Source organism: Anas acuta, chromosome Z (assembly GCF_963932015.1).
Source record: "Anas acuta chromosome Z, bAnaAcu1.1, whole genome shotgun sequence".
In the NCBI taxonomy this organism is placed as follows: Eukaryota; Metazoa; Chordata; class Aves; order Anseriformes; family Anatidae; genus Anas; species Anas acuta.
Window position 1 is genome coordinate 43,344,903 of NC_089017.1, and position 23,896 is coordinate 43,368,798.

General features: G+C 34.5%; 1 protein-coding gene across 1 annotated transcript in view; it reads right to left on the reverse strand.

Moving 5' to 3' along the window:
* The window catches only part of ROR2 (receptor tyrosine kinase like orphan receptor 2), a 151,521-nt gene that overhangs the window by 24,452 nt on the left and 103,173 nt on the right, over window positions 1–23,896 (reverse strand). Inside the window, exons 2-4 of the mRNA XM_068667765.1 lie at window positions 19,637–19,714; window positions 9,864–10,151; window positions 8,713–8,743 (exon numbers count right to left, since the gene is read on the reverse strand). Coding sequence (XP_068523866.1) covers window positions 8,713–8,743; window positions 9,864–10,151; window positions 19,637–19,714 — 397 coding nt within the window. The remainder of the gene's footprint in view (window positions 1–8,712; window positions 8,744–9,863; window positions 10,152–19,636; window positions 19,715–23,896) is intronic.

The following is a 23,896-nucleotide window of genomic DNA, read 5'->3' on the forward strand; positions in this document are numbered from 1 at the left end:
TTTCTAAAGACACTGCACTCCTCATTAATCCTTACCATGGATTAATGTCTTTTTTTTTTTTTTTTTTAATCAAAATTTTCCAAAAATGTAATAATGGACGCTGTCTTTTATTTCAGGCAAAGCAAAATAGTTCACATTCAAAATCCAGTTACAATTTGTTTTCAGATGCCACACAAACATTATTAACTTGATAGGATGTGAGTAGCAATTGTAGCAGCACCACAGCTCCATAAATTAATTTAATCAGGCTTAACGTTAATAAACTTTTCATTAATCAAAACAAATTTGAAGAAAATGCAATTGGCAGATCAAATATATCTCCTAAGATTAGCACATTAGCATTTAGTTCCTAACGCTTGAAAACTAAGATCCTGTGAATACTGGTATATCTGTCAGTTTGAGTGACAGAAAGTTTACAAGCTATCACTCACTGCCTAGTCTTGAAACTATTAAGAATATGTTTTTAAGTAGCATGTAATAAACTGTAATCTATTGCAGAAGAAAGTAGAGCGGTCTATACTCTTCCTATTGAAAGTATAGATTTGTTCCCATTTGAAACTATTTTCTTATACCATTCCCTACTGAGGCAGACTTTTCTTGTTTGGGGGGAAAATTTTTAAATTAACATTACACATATTTCCCTTGCCCGTCCACTCATTGCTTTGTAATCTGAAACTACTTTGTTGGCAGAAAGAAAAAAAAAAGTTTTTTGTAAAATTGTCAGATGAAAATACCAGGATTTTTGCATGCAGGTCAGCCTGTGGAGACACACCTATTCCATATATATATTATATTCCATATATATTGGTGTATATATACACCAATGTATATATACATTGAACTAAAGAGACTGATTTCCCAATGTGAAGTAAAGCATGGTGAGGTGAAAATGTGCTTTCTGGTTTGCAAATTGAACTCTTTTTAGGGGGAAAAAAGTGTGCCTGTGTGTGTGAGCACATATGTTTAAAAACAGTTTGTTTTTATATAAAATTGTATAAAGTACAGCTATGTACTTTATATATAAATATTTATATATATATATATTTATTTATATGTACAGTTATATTTACTGTATAAAACCTGTGATACACTATACATCGTTTGTCTCCCACATAAAGCAATACTTTTCCTCTTTTGTACTATTATCTGGTTTAACAAAATGAAAAATGTAATAATATGAATGACTTTTTTGAGGAGACTGTTGGTAAGATGTATTTCTTGCAATTTTATTTTTAGAGTAATATTACCACAGATACTTCATATTTTCTTTTACAAAAGAAGTATACATTTAAAAGGGTAGGTTTACTAACTACTTTTTTTCCTGTTTCTTTGAAAAAGGAATAAAAGAAAGGTTTTCTATCACACCTGATGTTATTTAGTTTTGAAGGGAAATGTTTAAATTTTATCACTTTGTACCATCTGTTTCACCTTTAAGTATAGTGAATTAATTGCACTTATAGTTTGGCCCCTTCAGACTGAAACGGAGAATGAAATAATACAAAAGTAAAGAAAAAATAACTATAAAGCCATAAAAATTGAAAGGATGATTTATGATACGGTGTTACAACATTACCTCATTTTGTTGAATTACCTACTTTTCATTAGAATAGTGTTCCTTTACCTTTGTGCCTAACTACAATATTCACCCTTTCCATGTATGCACTTAGAAGCTATTCAGCATCCTAAGGAACTCTAATTATACTCAGTGTGGCTTCAAATGCTGACAGGAAGTCCCAGGGACATATAACTGTCCTTTTGTAGGACATACAATAAATACTTTGAAAGCCATTTAAGCTTCTGAACGAAGGAGAGAAGGGGAGGGAAAGAGAGAGGAAGTAAAATCAAAACAAACTAAAGATCCCTGGTTATATCAGGGATGTCCAACAGCTGCAGTAGCTTCTTGCCAAAAGCCTAAGGGCCATTACTACTTTGAATATCAATTTACGTATATCTTTAAAAGGATCAACAAATGTCTTATTTTGCTTGCAAGTTCTTTGGTAGTTTAATATAAATTGTTTCTCTGAGCTGCTCAAACCTAAGCACCTGTTGCTAATCTTGAATTTGTTGGAAGAGTGCATGTTGGGGTCACATTTTTACAAAATTGGAGCTGTATTCAGCTCTTGGCTGTACATGCACATCTCAGAATCACACCTTACAGCTCAACTGATAAAATAGCCTCCTAGCTATAAGAAACGTGACCACTGCTCCACAGAGTAAAAAGGAGTTTGTCCCAGTCCACATTCTACAGGTAAATTCTCCTTACACAAAGCATCAGCTTCATTGAATTATGTAGGTGGGTACCTATAAGCTAAACTTCTAAATTTTTGAAAGCACATCTCTTAGGAAAAAAAAATCTTGTGCTTTAGTATACTATGCGCTGGAGCCCCATATATAACACCAAAGTGGTATGCACTACGTTAATGCGCTACATTACATGGTCCACCCATTTTAAAGTATCTTGACTGTACCACTCACAAGAGGCAAGGTGCTTCCTCAGATTTAACTCTATATTAGATTAACAGTAAAAGCAGACAGAAGTGTAATTAATTGCCTCTTCCTAAGCTATTTGAAAGTCTTGTCCCACAGCAAAGAAGTCCCATAAGGATGCTTTCTTGGCTTTGCAACCAGGCTCGTTCAGTACAAAGCAGCTGTATTACACTGTAAGGGCTCAGGGGCATTTGATTTATATAGTAACACAGAGCTCTAATTTTAATCATCTTTGCATATCCTTGGCATCCCTTTGTTTGGGGGGTGTGGTTCTGAATAATTCAGGTTAGTGGGCATAACAATTGAAACAAAATATTAACCTTTTTTCAGTGTTCCCTGTTAGCTTCTTTCCCTTATTCTTTGTTTCTTTTAAAAGGAAAGGAAAAGGCTACCACTTACAAACAGTTTCTTCAAATAACAAGTTGCAGATATAGAGACACAGGTTTTGGCTCTTGGCTGTACATGCACTTCTCAGAGTCACACCTTACAGCCTGACTGATAAGAGAGCTTCTTGGCTGCAAAAAACCTAATCATTGCTCTAGAGAATAGAAAGTAGGCTTCCTAGCCCATAGATGCCTACTTCTACTCCACAGTGCTAAGCACGTTAAATACACACGTGGTGTTTAAATCAGTCAATTTTGTAAGTACATATTGAATTTATACTTCTATCACTAAATAATAAAATGCATAGGTCCTTCATTATTTATTTACTAAAGATTAGAAAAATATTTAAATGGAAAATTAAAGCTGAAAAAATAACATAGTGTGGGAAGAAGCCAGGATCTGGTGTAGTACAAAGCAACCCAAACCAGCACTTCTACTGCTCTTTAATCTTGCCTTGAATTACACATACTCTAGGTTTTTAATGAGAATAAATATATATATATTATATATTTCAAAGCCACAAATGTAAGATTAGAATAAAAGTTTCTCACTTTCCATTATAAGACAGCAGACTACACTTCTTTTGAGTGTATGCTACAGCTCTGGACTGACCAAATTTTCAGTTATGCATTTATTTGTGAGACATTTTGAGCCTTACTAGGATACTACATAGCTAAAGTAAAAATCAAACAGTATGCCAAAAAAACTTACATTCTAAAATAGACAAGAGAGAAAAACAGCATGAAAAAGAAGTGTGATGTCTGGTTCACTGAAGCCTTGATTTCAGTTCTCTCCTTCCTCTACAAATTTCCTGTCTCAGTCTGCACAAATTGGCTCAAAGAACATTTAAACTGATGGGCCAAGTAGCAGATCTGAGACAGTGGATCAAAATTCCCTGATAAGAGACCTAACACCACACCAGGGTGAAATATAGCCTCCCCTCCAACCTTGAAATTAAAAAGGAAACTGACACACAGGGGCTAGAAAGGAACTGCAGCATGTTCCAGCCAGATCCCCAAATTGGATTGTCAGGAAGCCAGGAAATCTGCCAAGGCAAACACATGCTGTTTAATGTAGACCAGGCTGAAATAAACTGTGCCTTGGTTCCTCATTTGCAAAATAGGAGTAACATTCCTTGCTTTTGGGGCATAGAATGCACCCTAAATGTTTTGAAGTGATCTGATCACATAAATAGTGGAAAGCACAGAATTCCCAAGATTGCCCATCTCCATTTGATGTACAAGAAATGGAGAGACAAAGGTTAAACAACTTGCTGCAATCACATATGGAGACAGGAGCACGGCCAGAAATTAAATCCAGACCTCTAAAATTACAGTCCAGTGTTTTAATCACAATATCCTTCTTCTTCCTTGATTAAAACAGGAAAGCAGAAGACAAAGTATGTGCTTATTCTGTAACTTCAAGATGTTACCACAAATATAATAGAAAAACATATAGAGCTCAAATATGGACATCTCTTCCAAGTGTATATTTTGCTGAAACAAGAGGCATGCATGTCATTCTGGAGGAAGCCCGTCTTTGAACACCTGGTCCTAATGGACCTGAATAAACACTGTAAATTCTGAGTTGAAATAGCCTTGTATTAGGTATTAAAACATCTGTTTATGTGAATTTTAAGAAAAATCTCACATGATTTACAAGATTAAAAATGCTATTAGTGTGTGAACTGCACTGAGACTAGAAAAGAGTTTTTGCCACTCAAAGAAAAGGAAGGAGTGGTGCTGGTGCTGTTCAATTATAAGGAAAGTATTCTTCCTTTTCTAAAGTGGGTACCTTTAGATTCCCAGACAGATCCAGCTAACATAATTATTTTTGCCTACAGCTACTGTCTTTTTTCTGGAAGACCCCAGGCATGGGCAAGGAGGTGGCACCGGTGTGAAGTGCAGTGATGACCCACTCCCTTCCATCCTCTTTCTCAAGGTTCATAGTCCCTTTTCCAATTTATAGTTACATATAAATTTGTCACATTATAAAACATACTTGCACCCACCACAAGACTGTAGTACTACCTGTCATATCATGCAGAAGGTCACTGTTGGGGTCACAGCAGGTGTGTGCTTTAGTTACATAATAAAAGTGGTAGGATATGCAGAACCACAGAGAATAAACTGCATACACTAGCCTTGGGATACCTCAGCAGGGTTTTAACTCAGATGTTCCTAGTTTTTAAAAACCTTTTATTTTTCATCATTTGAAAGACCTATTTTTTTCTCGACTACACTTCTTTTCACATTTTTCTTCAGTGGACTGAATTTTAAAATTCTAATTATTGTCCCAGACTACATGAATAAAACAAGGCATGTGAGCAATGCAAGGTTGTTCTGAATGGTTAGTACCTAAAAAATTCCTCCCTGAACTAATAGCAACTTCTAATTGATGACTCTATTTCTTCCCACCTATTTCTCTTTATAAGTATTCAGCATACAGACACTGGTAACTGAAAATTCAGAACCAATCTCAGTGTTCAATAAAGAAAAAAAAGTGAATTTTCATACTTAGAAAGCCTAGTTCCCTGAAATCTTATCAGATTTTCCAGAGGACCTTAGAGCCAACAGACTGTTAGGTATCTTCTATCCCAAATCCCCTTCAGGGTGGTTCCACTACAGTCATGGCCTATGTGAGGAAACTCGGCTTCAAATCAGGAATTTGCCTAATGGATAAAATTCAATCTAACTATTCAATTCAATAGAAAAATAACTTAAACTAGAGAACACAGTCTCTTTAAAATGACATTATCTTGTAAGAGCAGTATCTCTGGAAGGAAAGGCAGCTGTTTCTGCTTTCCTACCCTCAGAATTCAAGAGATTAACATTCATTGCCTAATTGTAAACTATTCTAAAGTACCATTCTCTGGTATTTACTACCCAATTATTTCATGTCCTCTCATTCATACCTTTCTGAATGGACAGGACATCTCTCTTCACAAGGGAAAAAGTGAATAATGTTAATGATACAAAATATGAACATGTTACGCAGGGAGAGAAAGGATTCACCCTGCTGTCTCGTCCCGTGGTAGAAATGTCCTCTAGTAGCATGTCCCTTTGGACAGAGCCTAGTTTTTTGGTAGCGTTTCGATTTTATTTCATTTATAACTTAATTTGTAGTAGCTATTAATACTTTCAGTAATTTTAATACTTTTGATAAATGAAGTAATAAAGTACAAAAATCTTTCAACATCACTAGCGGACAGTCAAGGCCCTTTTTTGCACTGGCGAATCCAGCTGCATAATGCACATTTGATCTGCAGCAATTCTTAGTTGCTAGATAGCTTTTAAAAATCCACAGCAGAACACATGGATTATATAAAAATACCTTGCTAGATGTTATCTGTATAGGTAAAGTTTTTTATCCCTTAATAATTCATTAGGTATAGTTTTAAAACAAGATACAATGGTTTTAGGTTTCAGTACTTTCACTGAAGCATGTCTCTTTGGAAGCATTAATGCCAGGAGAAACAGAACTCAGGTGGTTCAACACAAGACTGTGCTGTACAGCCAGCAAACAGAAAGAGCCCTTTGTTCCACACCAGCCCCTTCCAAGCAGTTTGGTATTTCATTCATCTTTTTCCCTTTTACTTAATTCTGGCTTACAAGTTGACCTGCACAATGTTATACAAAATATTCATTAGAAACAACAGCAATAATGATAACATAGTTTCTGAAAAGAGGAAAAATAACACTGTCAAATTATAGCATTTTGTTTGCAGTACTAGGCAGGAGTTGGCGAACATGGGAATTGAAAAAGAAAAAAAAAAAGGGAACAAAAATTAATATAAAAGGAGGATAAGGATTTTGGAAAGGTGGACAAAACCTGATTATGCAGAAAGGTGCAAATAATTTAAATAGGGGCAGGTATTAAATGAGGCAAAAATCTGTAATCCCCCAAAGTTCCTGGACTTCCATTGCCAAGTCCCTCAAGATTTCTCTCTTGACCTTTGATCTCTGACTGCTTTTCTCAAGTTTCAGCTTTCTCTTCAACCTAGCACATATGCAAAATAAATAAATAAATAATCTACCAGTACTGTACTCTTCATTACATTTCCAATGGCAAGCCCAAAAAGATGATGGAAAGCTACTACTTCCAGGTTCACCCCTTGTACCATTGGTACAGGACCAATTTAGGGGTGTCCTAATCCCAAGACAGTTCCAGAACCATATGAAATAAAGTTGTTTATTCCTTTATTTTAACATATAGTTGAAAACTAGTGAAGGTTAAATAACAGTGTTCAAAAGCTAGGTAAAGCAAGAATTAAAGATATCTAAGAAACATTAATCCACTTATCCTTTTAGTGGGCACAAAACCAAGAATTCTGTGTCTCATATTTTATTTTAATTTTTCATTTTAACAGTGTGTGTTTTAGTTTTTAAATTATATTGATATACGTAAAATAGTAACAAGGCAATGCTCAGTGCAGGAAAAGAGGTCGAATGATACAGTATTAGAGAAACCAAAAGAAATAATATTAATTATTTGCTTAATAACACAACAGGAATCAAAGTAAAACCTGGTTCCCAGCCTTTCACCTTATTCTGAGATCTCACTACTCTTCAACTGTGTCCAAGAACTGTTTTGAACTTCAGTTCAGTGCTTCACTATGCATATCTTAGTTTCTCTCTTGTACCAGCCTCTGCTTTCCAAACCTGTAAAAGATTGGATGGCTTCCTGGCATCTCACTATTTTACCTTTTGTAGAGCAGGTGCATAACAGTTTTTTAAAGTGCTGTATAATCTTAAGTAGGATTTCAGTGGTTCCAGAAATTATTACTTTTTTTTTGTATGCTGTCTTGAACAGCTGTTTTTAATCTTCAATCGTTAGCAATCAATTTTAAGAAAAATATTAAACGTTGTGAAATCTTTACAATGCTGAAATCCTTTAAATTAATTTGCACATTCTGTGCATATATAAAGTACAAGAATGTGTACTATGTGTTATTATTTTTATACACGTAAGATTATTGAGTAAAGTATCTATAAAATGGGTGCTGTGGTGGTCAGTCCACTGCAGCAATTTAAGGAATTTCCACTCAAGGCAGTTCAGTGGTTTCAAGCACTGACCAGTTATGTATGTCTTAAAAAACATCCATGCATCTTTACAAATTCACTTTTATCCTTATTTTTAATTACTTAATTCCAACTGTAACTTTATGAAATTAACGCATAAAAAGGCCTTGTTGCATTCCATATGCCATTAATTGATATGCTGCAGAATCTATCTTAAGAATACACAATATGTATTATTTAAATTAAAACTAATAGATAAAGCAGGATACATAGAGCTGAGCCAGTCATAAAGATGAGATTAGATCTGCAAGTGAACAACTAAGCACAACTATGAAAAATCAGCCAGTAACTACTAAAGTCAAAATGACACTAACAAATAGAGGTTATCTAACTGCGCAAAGAGAGGATTCTAGTTTTGTTTTATCTGACTTTTCAAACTATAATAGTATAACATGGATAAATTTACAACCACAGCAACCTAAGCATTTTACCCGTTCATTTTCAACTGCTCATCCAGCCCATGCATGCCCTGTAAACAATTAGTGTTCAAACATCATGACTCTGTGGTATTTTCATTGTCCTAAACATGAAATAAGCAAGAAGAAGTTGTTTGAGAATATTTGATCAAACCCAAACCCACAGTAACACAATGCTATTCCTGTCAGAAACGGTTTCAGTCATTCTGTGAGATTTCAGTCATATTAGATATTTTTAGTAAACGTACTGTGGTTGCAGGCAGTGTTTACTGAGTTTATGAACCAAATTCTTACAGAGCAAAATTGGTCAGAGTGCATTAAATAATTTTCCAAAATGTACTTACTGAAGATTGTGATTTGGGCTGTTTGTTGGACCTGCAAACATAAAACAAACAAACATTGCTGGCAAGTTTGGCATAAAAATAAAAATAAAGCAACCTAAAGCAAACTGTCTCTTTAAGGAGGGTTTGTCTTAAGATTCAAACTAAAGCCTCTGGGTTCCTGCACATAATTACATATTGCTATTTTCAAGACCACAAATAAAAATCACATGAATCTTCTTTCTGTCTGTTCAGGCAGCAACTTGAGTGGACTTATTTTTTGTTGGAAAATATCTGCTGCCATAAAAATATAGGCTGTTAAAAAGACAATGTGTTATCTTGACACATCGCTTACCTCTTACTAAGCCTCACCTGAGCCTTACTATCAGAGTTTATGGTATGACAAGGGTATGCCCTTAACCTTTCTCACAACGGGAACAAGGTCTGATAGCCAGCACTTAATGAATCACCACAAACAAACTGTGGAGTTAGTTATTATCATTATAAAACTGGAAGACATTTTAGGAAAATGTCTTGAATTATTTTTTCACTACATCAGAAACACTTACAAGCAAAACAAATAAATAAAAGCTTTGCTAGCAAACTGAATGATCAAGTCTTCAAAAAACAACAAAAGTACTTTTTGAAAGTGTAGTTAGATGCAGTAGGTCTGTTCTCAAAGGGCAGACTTTGAGGCCAGTTTTCAAGTAGCAGTACCAACATGGTATTTCACAAAGATAGGTACAGTGCTGTTGAGCATCACAAGGAAACAAAAACCAACACTGAAGAGAAGCAGGTTTTTAATTAATTTCTTTTTTTTTTTCTTTTCTTTTTTTTTTTTTTTTTTAAGTGATCTGTGCTTATCATTAAAGTGAAAACTTCAGGCAATGAAATGTTACCGTTTCATACGTTACTTTGGCACTTAAAATTTTTTCTTTGCTACATATTTACAGACTTTTCCATCTGTATTTACTTTCTTTTATTACTGGTGAATGGGTATCGAGTTCAACCATGACGTTCTGCGATGGGGGAGAGGCCCCTGGCAATGGCTTTATTTATTTCTTTTCATTGCTGAGAATTCTTAAAACATCATATTCATTTCTCATTAAGCTATTGTGAAAACTAATACCTAGCCAATAAAGTAGTCTGAGCAATTATATAAGCCAGGAACTCACCAAGCCTTACAAACAACACTCCTGTTGCAGTTATCGTCTTCATCCCATTGGAAGCCACACACTGGTAGTATCCTGTATCCGTGGTATCGAGATCCTGGATTCTCAGACGTGAACCATAATCTGTTTTTCTTATGATGATACGTCTTGGCTCCTGCACCACAGGAGCATCATTTTTTAGCCATCTGACATTTGGAGATGGGTTTCCTGCTACCTTGCAGTGGAGGATTGCTGTTTGCCCCTGGACTACAGTGATATTGTTTACTGGTTCCAAAAAGGTCAGAAAGTAACCTGTAAGGGTAAGAGGTCAGAAAAGATCAACCTTCACATGAGTTGGGATAAAAGACTACCCACAGGCATATTTTTATGAATGGATCTTGGAAACAGTTTCAGCTTTCTTTCAAGGATATACAAACAGATAAACAAATAAATATACAGTTCACTGTCCTAGATAAAGAATAGCGTCACACTCCAATTTGTCTTTTGTGATTGACTTCAGGTTTGTCTGCAGGTAACTATGCAGGTCATATATGAGTTAATACCATTACATTTCTATCTCCTTTCACCTACTTTGAAGATACATTTTTAAATTAACAATAGGCTGCCCTTTTTCTTTTTTTTTCAAGTCCCAAAATAGTGCTAAAATGGACAAAGAAAAGTTTGTATGTATATTGAGTAAACAGATATTGTGGATTTTAATTTTATAAATGAAAACTAAAATCACTAACTTGTTGTTTGCTGAAAGCAAAGGGCTTGTCAAGAAGGCTGTATGCTGTATTGGTGATCTCAAGTGATAAATGGAATAATTGACAGAAGAACAATGTGAAAAAAATGATAATCATAAATTCTGTAGCTTATTGCTTTAAAATTTGTTTTGGCATTAGAAGTCCTGCAACTGAAGTGCATCACACATTGAAAGCATTCAATTCCACTGAAATAATAATGAGATTGTCAAAACAAGTGAGAAAAGTATTCATCTGTCATGTTCATATTTCCTTTCACGAATTTATCTAGATGCCGAGCATTACGTATACTTCATATTGCACTTCACTTTTGTGTCAGTTAGATCCAAATAAAAAAGTAACTTTGACTCATGTCCATATGTGCTATTTCCTATCAGTTAGATTATTTTTCAATTGTCTAATTAGGAAATAGCATATCACTGTACAGGAATCTAACACCAGAATGTAGCACTCAACATTCTCAGTCTAATTCCTGAAATACCTTTAAGAAAATTGATGCTCTGCTTTGATTTACATTTGACATAACCATGAAAATCAGTTCCTCTCTAATGGCTAGGGGTAACACTGGAAAAGAAACAAGTGGCAGTAGAAACATCAGAATACAAAGAATTTAGAAAACCAAATTTTGCTGAAAAAATGGGTTTTACCAAGTATTGCATTGTTCTATACAACTGGCATTTCAAAAGAATTCTTGTTTTCCAGTATGAAAATACAATGTAGGCAAGTGTGAATTTAGTATGTCAGTAAACAGAAAATGAAGTAAAATCTAAATACATAATCTCTACATAACATTACAAACTTAAGAAAATTTAGTTTGTTATCATTTTGCTTATAAAATGATAAATTATTCTGTCTGCAATCTTACATTAATTTTCCCTATTGTTAGCCTACTATTCCTTAGTGGTCTTTAAAACATTTTGACAGAACACAAAACATATTAAAACATTTTGTTTAAAAAAAAAAAAAAAGAAGAAAATGTGGAGGAGATATATGAATGCTTTCTGCTGGGTCTTGTTTAGGATTTCTTGTCACTTACGGTTACATTTCACAGCTGCAGAGTTGGAATAACGAGGATGACATTCTGGCAGGTAACGGAAAATCAAATTACTGTAAGAAAGAATGTAAGCAAGGTCCTGTCCCGTCGTCCATCCCCCCCTCCCCCAAGAAGAAAAGGAATTTCCATGCCTGTTTCACTTTTACTCATTATTTAAAGAATATAAATATTTATTTTGCTACTTTTTCATAATCCTTATGTAGCTTATTTTCAAACTGTGAAAGTTGAGGCAGAGTATACAGGCAAGAAGATAAATCAGTTTGCATTAATTTGAAATATGTTTGAAAAAGAGTTGCCATGGTCAATAAAAAACAATTGAGTTAGAAGAAGCAATTTATGAAAAGAAGCGGAAAAGTAAATAGAAAAACAATCAACTAATTCTTAAAAAAAAAAAAAAAAAAGAAAAAAAAAGGAGGGGGTGGGACACTGAGGAAGTGCAATGACATCCAGTCATGTCAGTGACAGTAAGTTGTTTGGTGGAAGACCAGAGCCACAACATAGGGCCATGAGAGCACCAACTCAAGTGAGCAGTACTGTGTCTCCCAGGGTGGCCTGAATAAACTGTGTCTACCAGGGTGTCTCCCATACAAGGGAGTTGAAGGAGTTTTAAGAACCTTTTGGACGAGAGGCTTGACCACTTCCAACATGGAGCCAGCACAGAGGTAGTCACTTAGCTCAGAGCTGCTCCTGATCTCCTGATTCCTATGAAGCGAGAGAGGCAGAGAGGATGCTTTCCATAATTATGGGGCCAATTCAGGTGCTGTAAGCTGACAGTCACTGTGGTTTTGCAGTACAATTTTTGTCCTTAACACAGAGGAATGTGAGAAGCCTACAACATTCTTGAGCTATTTGTCAGCTTTTGCATCATTGGCCATCTTATAGCTTGCTTAACCACTTATCTCTATTTCACTTTTCCTGACTTAAAATGACCTGGGTTGAGTCTTCAGCTGAGGTTAGCTATGGATATTATATTTAAATTAATTCAGCTGAAAATAGATGTTAAATTTACTTATTAAGATCAAGAATTTTTATTAATTCAAGACTAAATCCACATTACACCTTTCTGTTATTCCAATTAAACTAAAATTACTATGGGAAGCAATTTGGTCTATAGCTTTTAAAACAAAATATTTCATATGAATTTATGAATCAGATCCCATTAATAATGAGAACAAAACTATTACCACTAAAAGTAATGCCAAAGATTTATGGACTAATTCAGACCCAGTGTGATTAGATGCACTTCCCCTGAAGTCAGTGTAACTGAATCCATTTCCTGCAGGTCAAAATTTGGCTTTAGTTCATTACTCCTCCTGCCAATTTTGTTTTGTGCAGTGTTTTAAATTACCCTGTTATTACAAATCAAGTAATAAATATTTTAACCTACCGAACTTTGAAGCACTCCTGTTTTCTTCAAAGTTCTGTGGAAAAGCTTAGGTGCATTAAGGGCAACATGAAGGCCTATCCACTGCTTATAAAAGTACCCTGAAGTGTACACTCTGTTTGCTAGGTTCATTTTCTCTTTGAGAAATAATGCTGAAGTCTGGGATTTATATACTTACTGAATCTGAAGTGATTGTATGGAAGAGTGGGCAGCATTTCATATACTGCCCTGTTATTTGGTATCCAATTTAGACAACCCCAAATTACAAATCTTTCAAACAAAGTGGAAAATTTTACCAACCATATTCTTAAGAACATTTTCCTTATTTAATTTCTGTGGTGATAATTAGCAGTTACTTTTTGTGATGTACGGCACACCACAAATATTGTGTGTATGCCAGCCTGATACAATGATTTGGAGGAAAAACAAACTGGTTCCCAGACTAAAATGGTATCCTAAAAACACTAAAAGCAAACTTTTTCAATGTAACTCTCTCTCTTAATAAGTAAACATTCATTTGGACAAGTACAGAGGAAAATGAAACATGATAACACTAGGACTTATATTTTATTTAATATGTGTTCTATATTCTTTGTTCTGTAACAGACAACTAGAGATTTTTAAAACCTAAACAGATTTATTTGTCTGCTTTAATAGTGAAATATCTATGAAACAAAGAATAAATATTCTCTATAAAATGGTTTGGGCTTGCTATGTGCAAAACAAGCATCACTAAACTTGTAAATGCCATGTTAGAAATAATTCTATTTCCTTTGGAATATAGGTATTCAAATACATTTAAAAACATAAAAATCCAAGTATAATGGCCAGCAGTTTTCTCTGTTACAGAAAAACTGGTTTTATATACAGTCTTTTCTGTACTCTGGCTTTGTTCCAAAGTTCATGAAAATGAAGGAAAATGTTTCCTTTGCTTTCAGTGGTCTCTGGCTTGGTTATCAGAATGCTCGAAGTACTACAAAAGGAAAAGATATCTGACGGATGTCTCTGCATTTGCTGTAGGCAAAGGCACTCTAAATTAAATTTCTCTTTTATTATGGTTACTAACATAGTGTACAACCGTTACTAATAGTTGTTTTCCTTGAATGGAGTAAAAACTGTTCTGTCAAGAAGCTATGAGAGAATGATACAACTTAATCTACATAAGATGTTATACTATCATACTGTATGTATCCTGTGAATAAAATATCTTAGGGAAATGACTGACACGAATGCTAGAGAACTCTTTTGTATTTTGAAATGTCTTTGTTACGTTGCCAGTACTTCATATTTTAACATGAAGTATATTTGATAGAAATATATCAAACAGAATTCCACAGCAAATCAAAATTAAGATGACAGGACTATTTTGCATGTTTTGGCAGGAATATAAAAATAAACTTTTCCCACATACGGTACGAATGTCTAATTGTTTTTATATGCACAAAGACACATTTTAAGCTAAAAACATAAAGAAAGTAACTATCACAGAAACCCCACATCCATACTATTTTTTCTTCTTTTTATTTATATTATTCTGAGACTTAGATGTCATAGCTATTGTCTCAAACCATATGTGGCATGCTTGTCATAAACACGACACAAAATGATCATTCTCTATTTCTGTTATTTTAAGATCTTAGCTGTGATTTTGGATTTTGTTCTAAAAAAACTCTCTAAATCTCTATAGCTACTTTGAATCAAATTAATTCTGGCATAGATGTTTTTGATTAGAGTTTTGATTTCCATTTTTGTTAGTTGCTGCTCATTTTCCCTATACTGATTTTATAAATAACCAAGCATAACTAATTTTCAAACTATCATCATGATCACCTCCATGAGTAGCAATTATCAAAAACTTGCAGCTATTTATTTCAAAAATTCTTAATCACTAAGAATACTTAAGTCTTAGGAAATAGGAAGATATCATCAGTGTTTCTTTCCAAATGTAGAAAGTAAAGCAAGGAGAGTTTAAGTGACTTGCCAAATTTACACATGGCCTAAGTAGTTATTTGTACAATACTATTCCAAGTTCACATATCCAGTTTCTGAAAGAATGGAAAGTCTGAATCATAAAGTGCTAGATACCTAAACATAAAACAATATCTTCAGAGCAAATTATAATAATCACATATATATATATTATCACCTTTTAAAATGCATGTTCTCTGATAAGACATATATGCGCTTAAATAATTTTAAATGCAACGGTTGGAAAAAAAGCATAAATCCATCTCTTCAGTATTATATAACATATCATAAGTTGCAACAGCATTCGCTTGAACTACTAAACATTTAAAATCAACTTTTTTTCTATATAAAAAAGCAAATTTTATTTTCTGCAAAACTGATCTAATTCAAAGCCTTTTTTGGTTCATCTTGTAGGACTTCTCAGTTTTCAAAACCATTAGAAAAATATATAACATAATTTGCTTAAATAGCAATGTGGGATTATCATTCCTTCAACTCCTTGCTTTTTCTTTGTTTCTACCTCTCTACAATTCTCATTTTTGTCTTCAAATAACTCCTAGTTATTTTTGTAGGCTGTAAAAAAAAATAACATAGGCTCTCTTGCCTCAGCTTCAACTAGCAACCTTTTGTGACGGCATTTTCGTTCAAGGTTAATAATACTTTACATCCAACACAATATATATATATATATATATATAAAGTAATCATGTTTATCATTAGGAGCTAATTCACTATTTTCAATAATAAGACATATTTTTGACTTAAAAAACATACTTTATGTTATGGAATAGCATAATGTTAACAGTGCTCTAATTTTACAGGTAAAAGAAATGACTTGAGAAAGATGACACTACTCCCGAAGGTACCGTTACGAATACAGTAAAAGAGTATAAAGTATTCAAAGAATTGACAGGTAATCTATAAAAATATCAAAGTGTTGTGGAGTGTTCTGAGCTTATCTAAGATCAGAACACTGTCATAAGAGATATGAAAGATGAAAGTTGCTGAAATATAAAGCACTTCTTTCTGGAGTTTTGTACAGCAACCCTGCTGAAAGTATAAGAGCTTAGGGGACATGTACCATACCACTGCACCTCAGTAGATGGTGACAGTCCAGTAAAGTTGCTCCTTCCACATATAAATCAGGACTGGAAATACACTGAGAAGCACCACTCAGGAGAGGGTGGAGAAGTCAAGACTCCTCATTTCTTGCACAGATTGTTTTCCTAAATGTGAAGCAGTCTTCTCAATTCTTTGCCCTTTAACTCCGGTACAAAGACGAGCAATCTATAGCAATATATTGAATCCATGTTAGGAAATGCAAGAGAAGTTTGGCAGCTCTCCTAAAATACAGGAGTAGTTAAGGAGACTAAGTTGAGTTATACATTGCCACATAATGTTTCCAGATGAACTGATACCTTTACAGCCTAATTTAATTCCATCATTTGCACCCCATTTTCCTTTTATGATTTGATCTCACTGTACAAAAACGCATCCACAAACATGTAAAATAAAATGCTTTGGATCACATAGACTTTGGATCACATACACAAGCATCTGGATACTTCAGATATACTTTGGAACAAATTACAGCCAATTTGGGAATAAAGAATTGCCACTGAAATATTGCCATAGTCTGAATGTTGTCCCTCACACTTAAATCAATGGGCTTATGCTCTCCTATTAGCAGAAGGAAACCTATTTTTGAGCAGTACTTTCTCACACTTAGAGGGATGAAGCCCAGGTGTCTTACTTAGACTGTGTCCTACCTGGTGGAACTCATTGGACTGGGAAGAGATTTTTTTATTTGTCATTCCAACACACCCAAAAGACCTCCAGAAGACCTAAGTTATCCTACAGCAAAAGCTCAGTGTTATGTTCTGGTTCCAGAAAAACATTGCTCAGAGACAGTGCTCTTTTGGTAGCAGTTCAGGTGTTCACTTAAAGGAAACAGGTGGGTAAATTCTCCTTGTTATTCAGTAAATTTACTGGTAGATAAATTCTCCTTGATGGCTGAGTCATGGTTCTATCCCATCAACTTTCAGAAGCTGCTGTCATAGTGAAATTAAGTCTGTCCAGAACTAGAAGGCTAGTTTCACTTGAATGAACAGACATACAACTTTAAAAGTTGCATATTATTAATAATATCTTGCTTAACCTGGTTACTTCTGGAGACAGAAACATTTTTCAGGGTTTCTGGAGTATTCTGAGGACAAAAGTGAACTACACAGTTCTGCAGTGGATCTAACCTTGGCAATACTGAAGCTTGTTTACTATTATTTTCAGGCTTACATTGTGTCAATTCTACTAAGAGAAAAAAAAAATAAAGGTCACAGATTAGTGTAACTAAACATTCCTCAATGAAGGCCAATGTGGTGGAAGAAGTTAAGGGCTCTATTTTTCTCATGGTACACACAAATTTCCAAAATACAACTGTGCAATGATTTTTGGAATAAAAACTGTTGCCTTGTTATGATACAGAAACACAAGCGTTAACTTGTGTTAACATTCAAACCAAAGACACAAAATGTTTCAGCCAATGGATTTTTGCTTATTTGAGAATTTTGTTGCCACAAAAATAAGAGGAGCAAAATGAGGCCACTTCCAGACCAGACATGTTAGAAACTAGCAACTGATTCTATACCAATGAGTCATATAAGAACAAGGGTCTCTTTTTTTTTTTTCTCTGAAGAAAATAAAAATCCTTATGACGTAGAAACATTTGAGATGTGATTAATTACTTCCTCAGACAGGTATTGCCTGTGGCTCTGGAAAAAAAAAAAAAAAAAAAAAAAAAAAGGAAAAGGAAATAACTACAACTCCTTTGCTCCAGGAGCATTTTCTTTTATATCTGCATCCTTAAAAATTCAGACATAACAAAAGAGTTTAATTGGTAAGACGGTCCCATTCTACAAGTCTGTCAATTGCAGTTAAAGATTAACATTGACTTTTTCCCTTCAAAAGCATTGGGTACTTGAGTGTGGAGGTGATAACACAACTCTGGCATACTGTGTGGCTGACACAAATGACAGTTATTTAAATTATTCCTGTAATGGAAGACAAAGTTTAATCCTCTAAAATAAATTGGGAACTTAAGCAATTAAAAAAAGGTTGGGAAGAAGAATGTCCTGAGTTTGCCCTCAAATGGGAGGAACAGAGTATCTCACATCAATGACCAGATCCTGATTAGAAAATCCTTCAGTTTCTTCTGTGTTTATCTGTATTTCTCTGAAAGGTAGCCATGTCATTTTTCTATCCAATTAAGCATAGAAATTAATAGATGATTAACAGAAGATTCTGGAAAATCTTCCAATAAGCACGGGCAAGGTAAGAAATCTAACTTTCAGATGAAGCACAATAAAAAAGAATTATTTAATATCGGATATCTAAGACAGCATACAGTGACTGTATTCCACGGTCCCCTCAAAATTTGAGATCTCTGAAAAAGAAGTTCTGAGAAAAATATCTGGCCAGTATCTCAGAGCTTGGTAGATTACAACATGTTCTCATCTTGCTAAGACTGCTAATGGTAAGTCAGAGAGCATTTTTTTTCTAGTATAAAGGTTGACATATGGAGGGGGGTGGGGGAAAAAACAAACAAACAAACAAAAAAACACCAGAAAGTATAAAATAATTCTTATACTTAGAGATTATCAGGGAATTAAATTCCAAAAGCTAAATCCCAAATGGAATTGAATCTGTCCAGGGATGTCGAAGAGAGCAAAAGAGGCTTCAATAAGCACATCAGTGACAAAAGAGAGACTAGGGAAAATGTGGGCCCATTGTTGAACAAGGTGGCAGGCCTGGTTACACATGACAGAGAAAATGCTGAAGTACTGAATGTCTTGTTTGCCTCAGTCTTTATATAGCAGTTGGATCCATAAGAAGAAAAAATCTGTACTACAAGTTAGAAAGCATGTGTTTCTTCAGGCAAAATACTGAAAGTGCTCTGTTTTATGAAATTACGCTATTTATTTGGAATCAAAATTTGCAGTAAATCTGTGATTATGATACAAAAAGGATACATAAAGCATACATAAAGGAGAATATTTACAAGTCAGAGCATTTGGATCTACACTTTAAGTAATAAAGTATAATACAAATTTACGTTAAACAACAATTTATTATAAATTCTGTTATTCCAGTCTGTTAAAAAAAAAAAATATCGCTAATGCTCAGAGATCCTTAAATTGTAAGTACGCTTGTGTTGCCGCAGAAGAATAAATTAAAGAGGTTAGATTTAGTTATCTCAAGATAAAGATATTCAGAGAGATCTTTAGATTTACCTATAAATGCCAAGCGTGGTACTGTACAAAATCAGATCATATTCATGGCACCTACCTGACGAACAATATAGCAGGAAGGTAGTAATAACCATATGTTTGGGTCAATCATATAATCCCTCAGTGCAGGCCTTAAGAAAATGCTTAAAAAATATTTTTACAGACTCCTGTAATCTCACTGTTCTTACTTAGCATCAGAAATATGAAGACATGCAAGGCTGCCGTTCTTACAGAGATGTATATACAGATAAGTAAAAACATAACAGGTTTTTTTTGGTGCTTTATAAAGTATGTTTATAATTTGAGGGGGAAAAAAAAAAAAAAGGAACTATAGTTAATTTTACCTTTAGGTGTTGGAATTGGTCTCTCAAGTCCATCCACATGACCTAAGGGGTCATTTGAATCTGGAATTTCCATTTCACCTAGGAAGAAAATAAAAGGTTTGTTTAAACTGAGGCTCTAACTTAATCTGTCTTTTAAACTGAATCATGATAGTGAATTCAGCTAACTTATGCAGGCCAAATCTTGGTTCTAGAAAAACACACAGGTAACACCTAATAGCAACAGTTTTTATCCATACCAGTTTCGAAAACATAACAATAAATCTGTTCTGTATAACACCTTGTGCTTTACAAGCATGGGAAGCATTAAAAATAAATAAATAAAAATCCAGTTCTCACCAGAATAAAGTTCATACATTTTATTATTTTTATTTTTTTTTTTTAAATCACATATTTCCTGATAGTTTCACTGGTCCAGCAAACCAAGTAGTACCTGAACATTACTGACACTCTCAACTGTGAAATGGCATAAATCTATTTCTGAAGTTACATTACAATAAGTTAGATTCTATTTTTAGAGGTCAGACTCACCATCTTTGCTAATTTTCTTATCCTATTCTCAGACACATCTCTAAAATCTATCTCCAAGAAATGAAAACAAAGCAATGAAAAATTTTCCCCGATGATTTTACCACTTTTTCAAGTACTGAGCTACTCATTATCTTTCCTCAAGTATTCCAAATGCTGACGAAACAGACTTTCTTCTGTTTGCCCTCCTTGCTTATGTCTAGCACATATCAGAGCAAGCTAGAAACAATGTTAGTCAGCCAGCAGTTTCTGCAGACAGCAAAAAACACTTCCATGTTCCTTTGCTTCCGTGGTTCTGAGGAAATCCTGACCATTAAGAAGTGGACATTCCCCAGTTTGGTCTCTCTTTTTTTTTTAAAGAATTATTCTTTAAGGATAAAAGCTAAATTTATAAATAAGACAAGGTTATGCGATTGTTCTTACTAAAACAACTTCTCAGATATGCTATATTTCTGTAATCCCAATAATTCACATTCAATCATCCAAATTCCTTATTGTCTCACTGTATCACTAAGAGTATATAAATCTAAGGTTATCAAGATCCAAAGTGAAAAATATGGTACTTGTTGTAGATATTGCTTCAGCAGGGGTGTTCATGGTGACATTTTAGACAAAACAGAACTAGAGAAAAGGTTCTCACTCTTTCTTTTGTCCCCATAGCCCTTTCTTCATGCTAAATAAATCTTATAAAAACATTCTGGCTGCAAACCACAGTGATGAAATACAATTAATAACATCTATAACTCCCACTGCATTACGAAAGAAGAATTAAGACTGTCACCATTATTTTTGAGAACAAAATATTTAGCTAACATCTTTAAGTTTACACAGAAATCAGAGAGATCCTCTCCGTTATAGCAGGTCTGAACTTAACTATTTTTTCTCATTCCTCGCCCTTTGTCATTACTTCATTCGTCCCTTCATCTCATACTACTTGAGGCTCCTAGCCTGGTAGTGCTTCTGATGCCAAATGAATTGTGTGCTCATTCCCTGACACCCCAGTTAGACTAATGGTAAAAACAGTGCTATACATATGATTAGACACTCTCTTTTGAACTGGAAAGTTTAAGGCTTGGGTAGACATGATTATGTGTGAACTGATAAAGGCATGTCAGGAGTGCTTCTGTCAACTTTTGGCAGAGATATATCACCTCTAATTTTTATCAAGAAGCAGCTAGGCAAGTTCACCTTGCCTCTGATTGACCTCCGCTAGGTTTCACAAGGAGTTTAGAGGGACTTCAACATTTACCAGTCACACAGAAGATAAAAGTATGACTTCAGACTAGACAGTGGAGTAAAAGGAAGAGTAGGAAAAGCAACTGTTCTTTCAGTCCACAACCACTTGCACTTGGCTAGTTCAGATGATCATAATCCACCAGTATTCATTGGATGGAAGATTATAGAAGTTCATTCTTAGGCACACTTTATTACTTTATGCTTAGTCCTCCAGAATCCCAACTGCCCAAGATCTGAGTGCCACATTTGCTTTAATGCCACATATTCAATTTTAAAAGACTTGTTTCCATTTCTTCAGTCAATTAGGGAGATTCATAACAGGAAAAAGCATTAACTCAGATAAATTAGCACAGAAATTTCTTTCTATTTTTCCTTCCTCCCAGACTCATCTATTTTTTTTTTCTTTTGAAAGCTTTTCAGAATAAAGATGGAAAGAGAAAAAAGCATTTGCTGATTTGAAAATGTTTCAACAATAGTTTTCTGTAATTCATTCTCATGCTTGATATGTTTATGTCTGGTAAAAACATTTCTCTCCAGATGTGCTTTATGAGAGGATAATTACAAACCATAGACAGCACCTACATGCAATGTCTTTGTAACTAACTAATGTTAAGATTGAAAATCCTTTGTGTACTTTGTAAATTATAAATACAAAACAGACCTGTCACTTAAACTGTTGCTTTTATGAAAGAAACATTTATATTTTCTGCAATTTGAAAAATTCCACTTAGACCACATTCAATATGAATTCCCAAGCTTAAGATTGAATTTACTGAACCATACGTTAAATCACCATGATGTTATTATCAGCATTAAAAATTAATCTTTTTCTTTTTTTTTTCCACCAGAAATGCTTATGGATCAGATGATCAAGAAAATAGAGCAACCAAATAAAATCTTTTCCCTTTGTGTCAAACAGAATAAAAGAATCCTACAGCCAAGAAACTCTCCAATGAAAACAATATGTATTCTTGTTGAATATCATTTTCAATGCTTTCTGAATTTAATTCCTAACTTAGTACATTTATCCTGCAAGGAGAAGATCCCTTGTACTTCCATCAGTAGATGGCTCAGGTTCATCTAGTTAAATCATCTAGTTAAATCATCTAGATAATAACCCTCACTGTCATTTTTCCTTAACTCTCCTCACTATAAGGCAGATGCACATCTGATCATGCGCCATCACCAATTTTCCACAGATACATACATCAAGTTTTCTTTCTTATACTTGTTTGAAGATCCATACATAATTGTACTCCTATTTCTGATTTTTAGCTTGCATGCCTTTTCCCGTTTAATTTATTCAATATTCCAGTCTGGGTATCCCATTTTACTTTTCTTCCTACTTTCTGTATTTTTCCTGGCATTTTTTCCATGTTCTGCTGCTGCCAAAATGGGAGACAATCCACAAGAATAGAAAAGAAATGACCAAAAGTTACACAGGTATCACATTTGTCTTATGAGGAAAGACTAAACAAGCTAGGCCTGTTTAGCCTAGAGTAGAGGAGATTGAGTGGGGATCTTATCAACCTCTACAAATACTTCGGGGGACAATGTCAAGAGGACAGGGCCAAACTCTTCTAAGTGGTGGCCAGTAATAGGACAAGTGCTAATGGGTATAGATTGAACCACAGGAGGTTCCATCATCATATGAGAAAGAACTTCTTTATGGTTTGGGTGACAGAGCACTGGAATGGGCTGCCCAGAGAGGTTATGGAATCTCCTCTTTGGAGATATTCAAAACCCACCTGGATGCCATCCTGTGTGACGTGCTGGAGGTGACCCTGCTTGACTAGACCATCTCTGGAGGTCCTTTCCAACCTCAATCATTCTGTGATTCTGTGATTTATATTCAAAATAAAGAAAGTGGAGACATGGAATGGGAATGAAAACAGACCTGACTGAGAATGATGAAGAGAAATGAAAAACAATGCACATGGGGAAAACTTTTTCTAAATACCATCTTTTTTCAGAGCTAACTATGATAATTGAGGAACAAGATCTTGGTCTCAAAATTATTAGTTCCATCAAAATTGAGCTTAGCAGCAGTAAGAAAAGCAAATCCAATTAGTGTCGTATATACCTCAGAAAGGAATAAAGGATAAAACTGAAAATATCATTATGTCGCTGTTGCATAATGATGCTAAGGCATTCTCTAATACATTGAACGTTGCATGTTGTTCAGGTGCTCTCATCTTGAAAAAGGGCACAGAAGAGTTGAAAGAGTTTCAGAGAAGAGCAATGAGGAAAATAAAAGTTATAAAACAGCTTCTTCACAGCTGCTAGAATTCTGGGGAGACAACAGCTGAGGTGTATGACAGCAAAGTTTTGAGTCATGAGGTTCTTGGAGTATTCAAACTGTTCTCTCTTTTACCAACCTCTCAGTAAAAGACATAGGGGTATGAGGGAAAAACAGCAAAAGGCAATTTGAGAACAAGTGAAGGGTAACATTTTCTCATATGAGATGTAGTTTGGTTGTGGGCAGAGATCACATGGAGT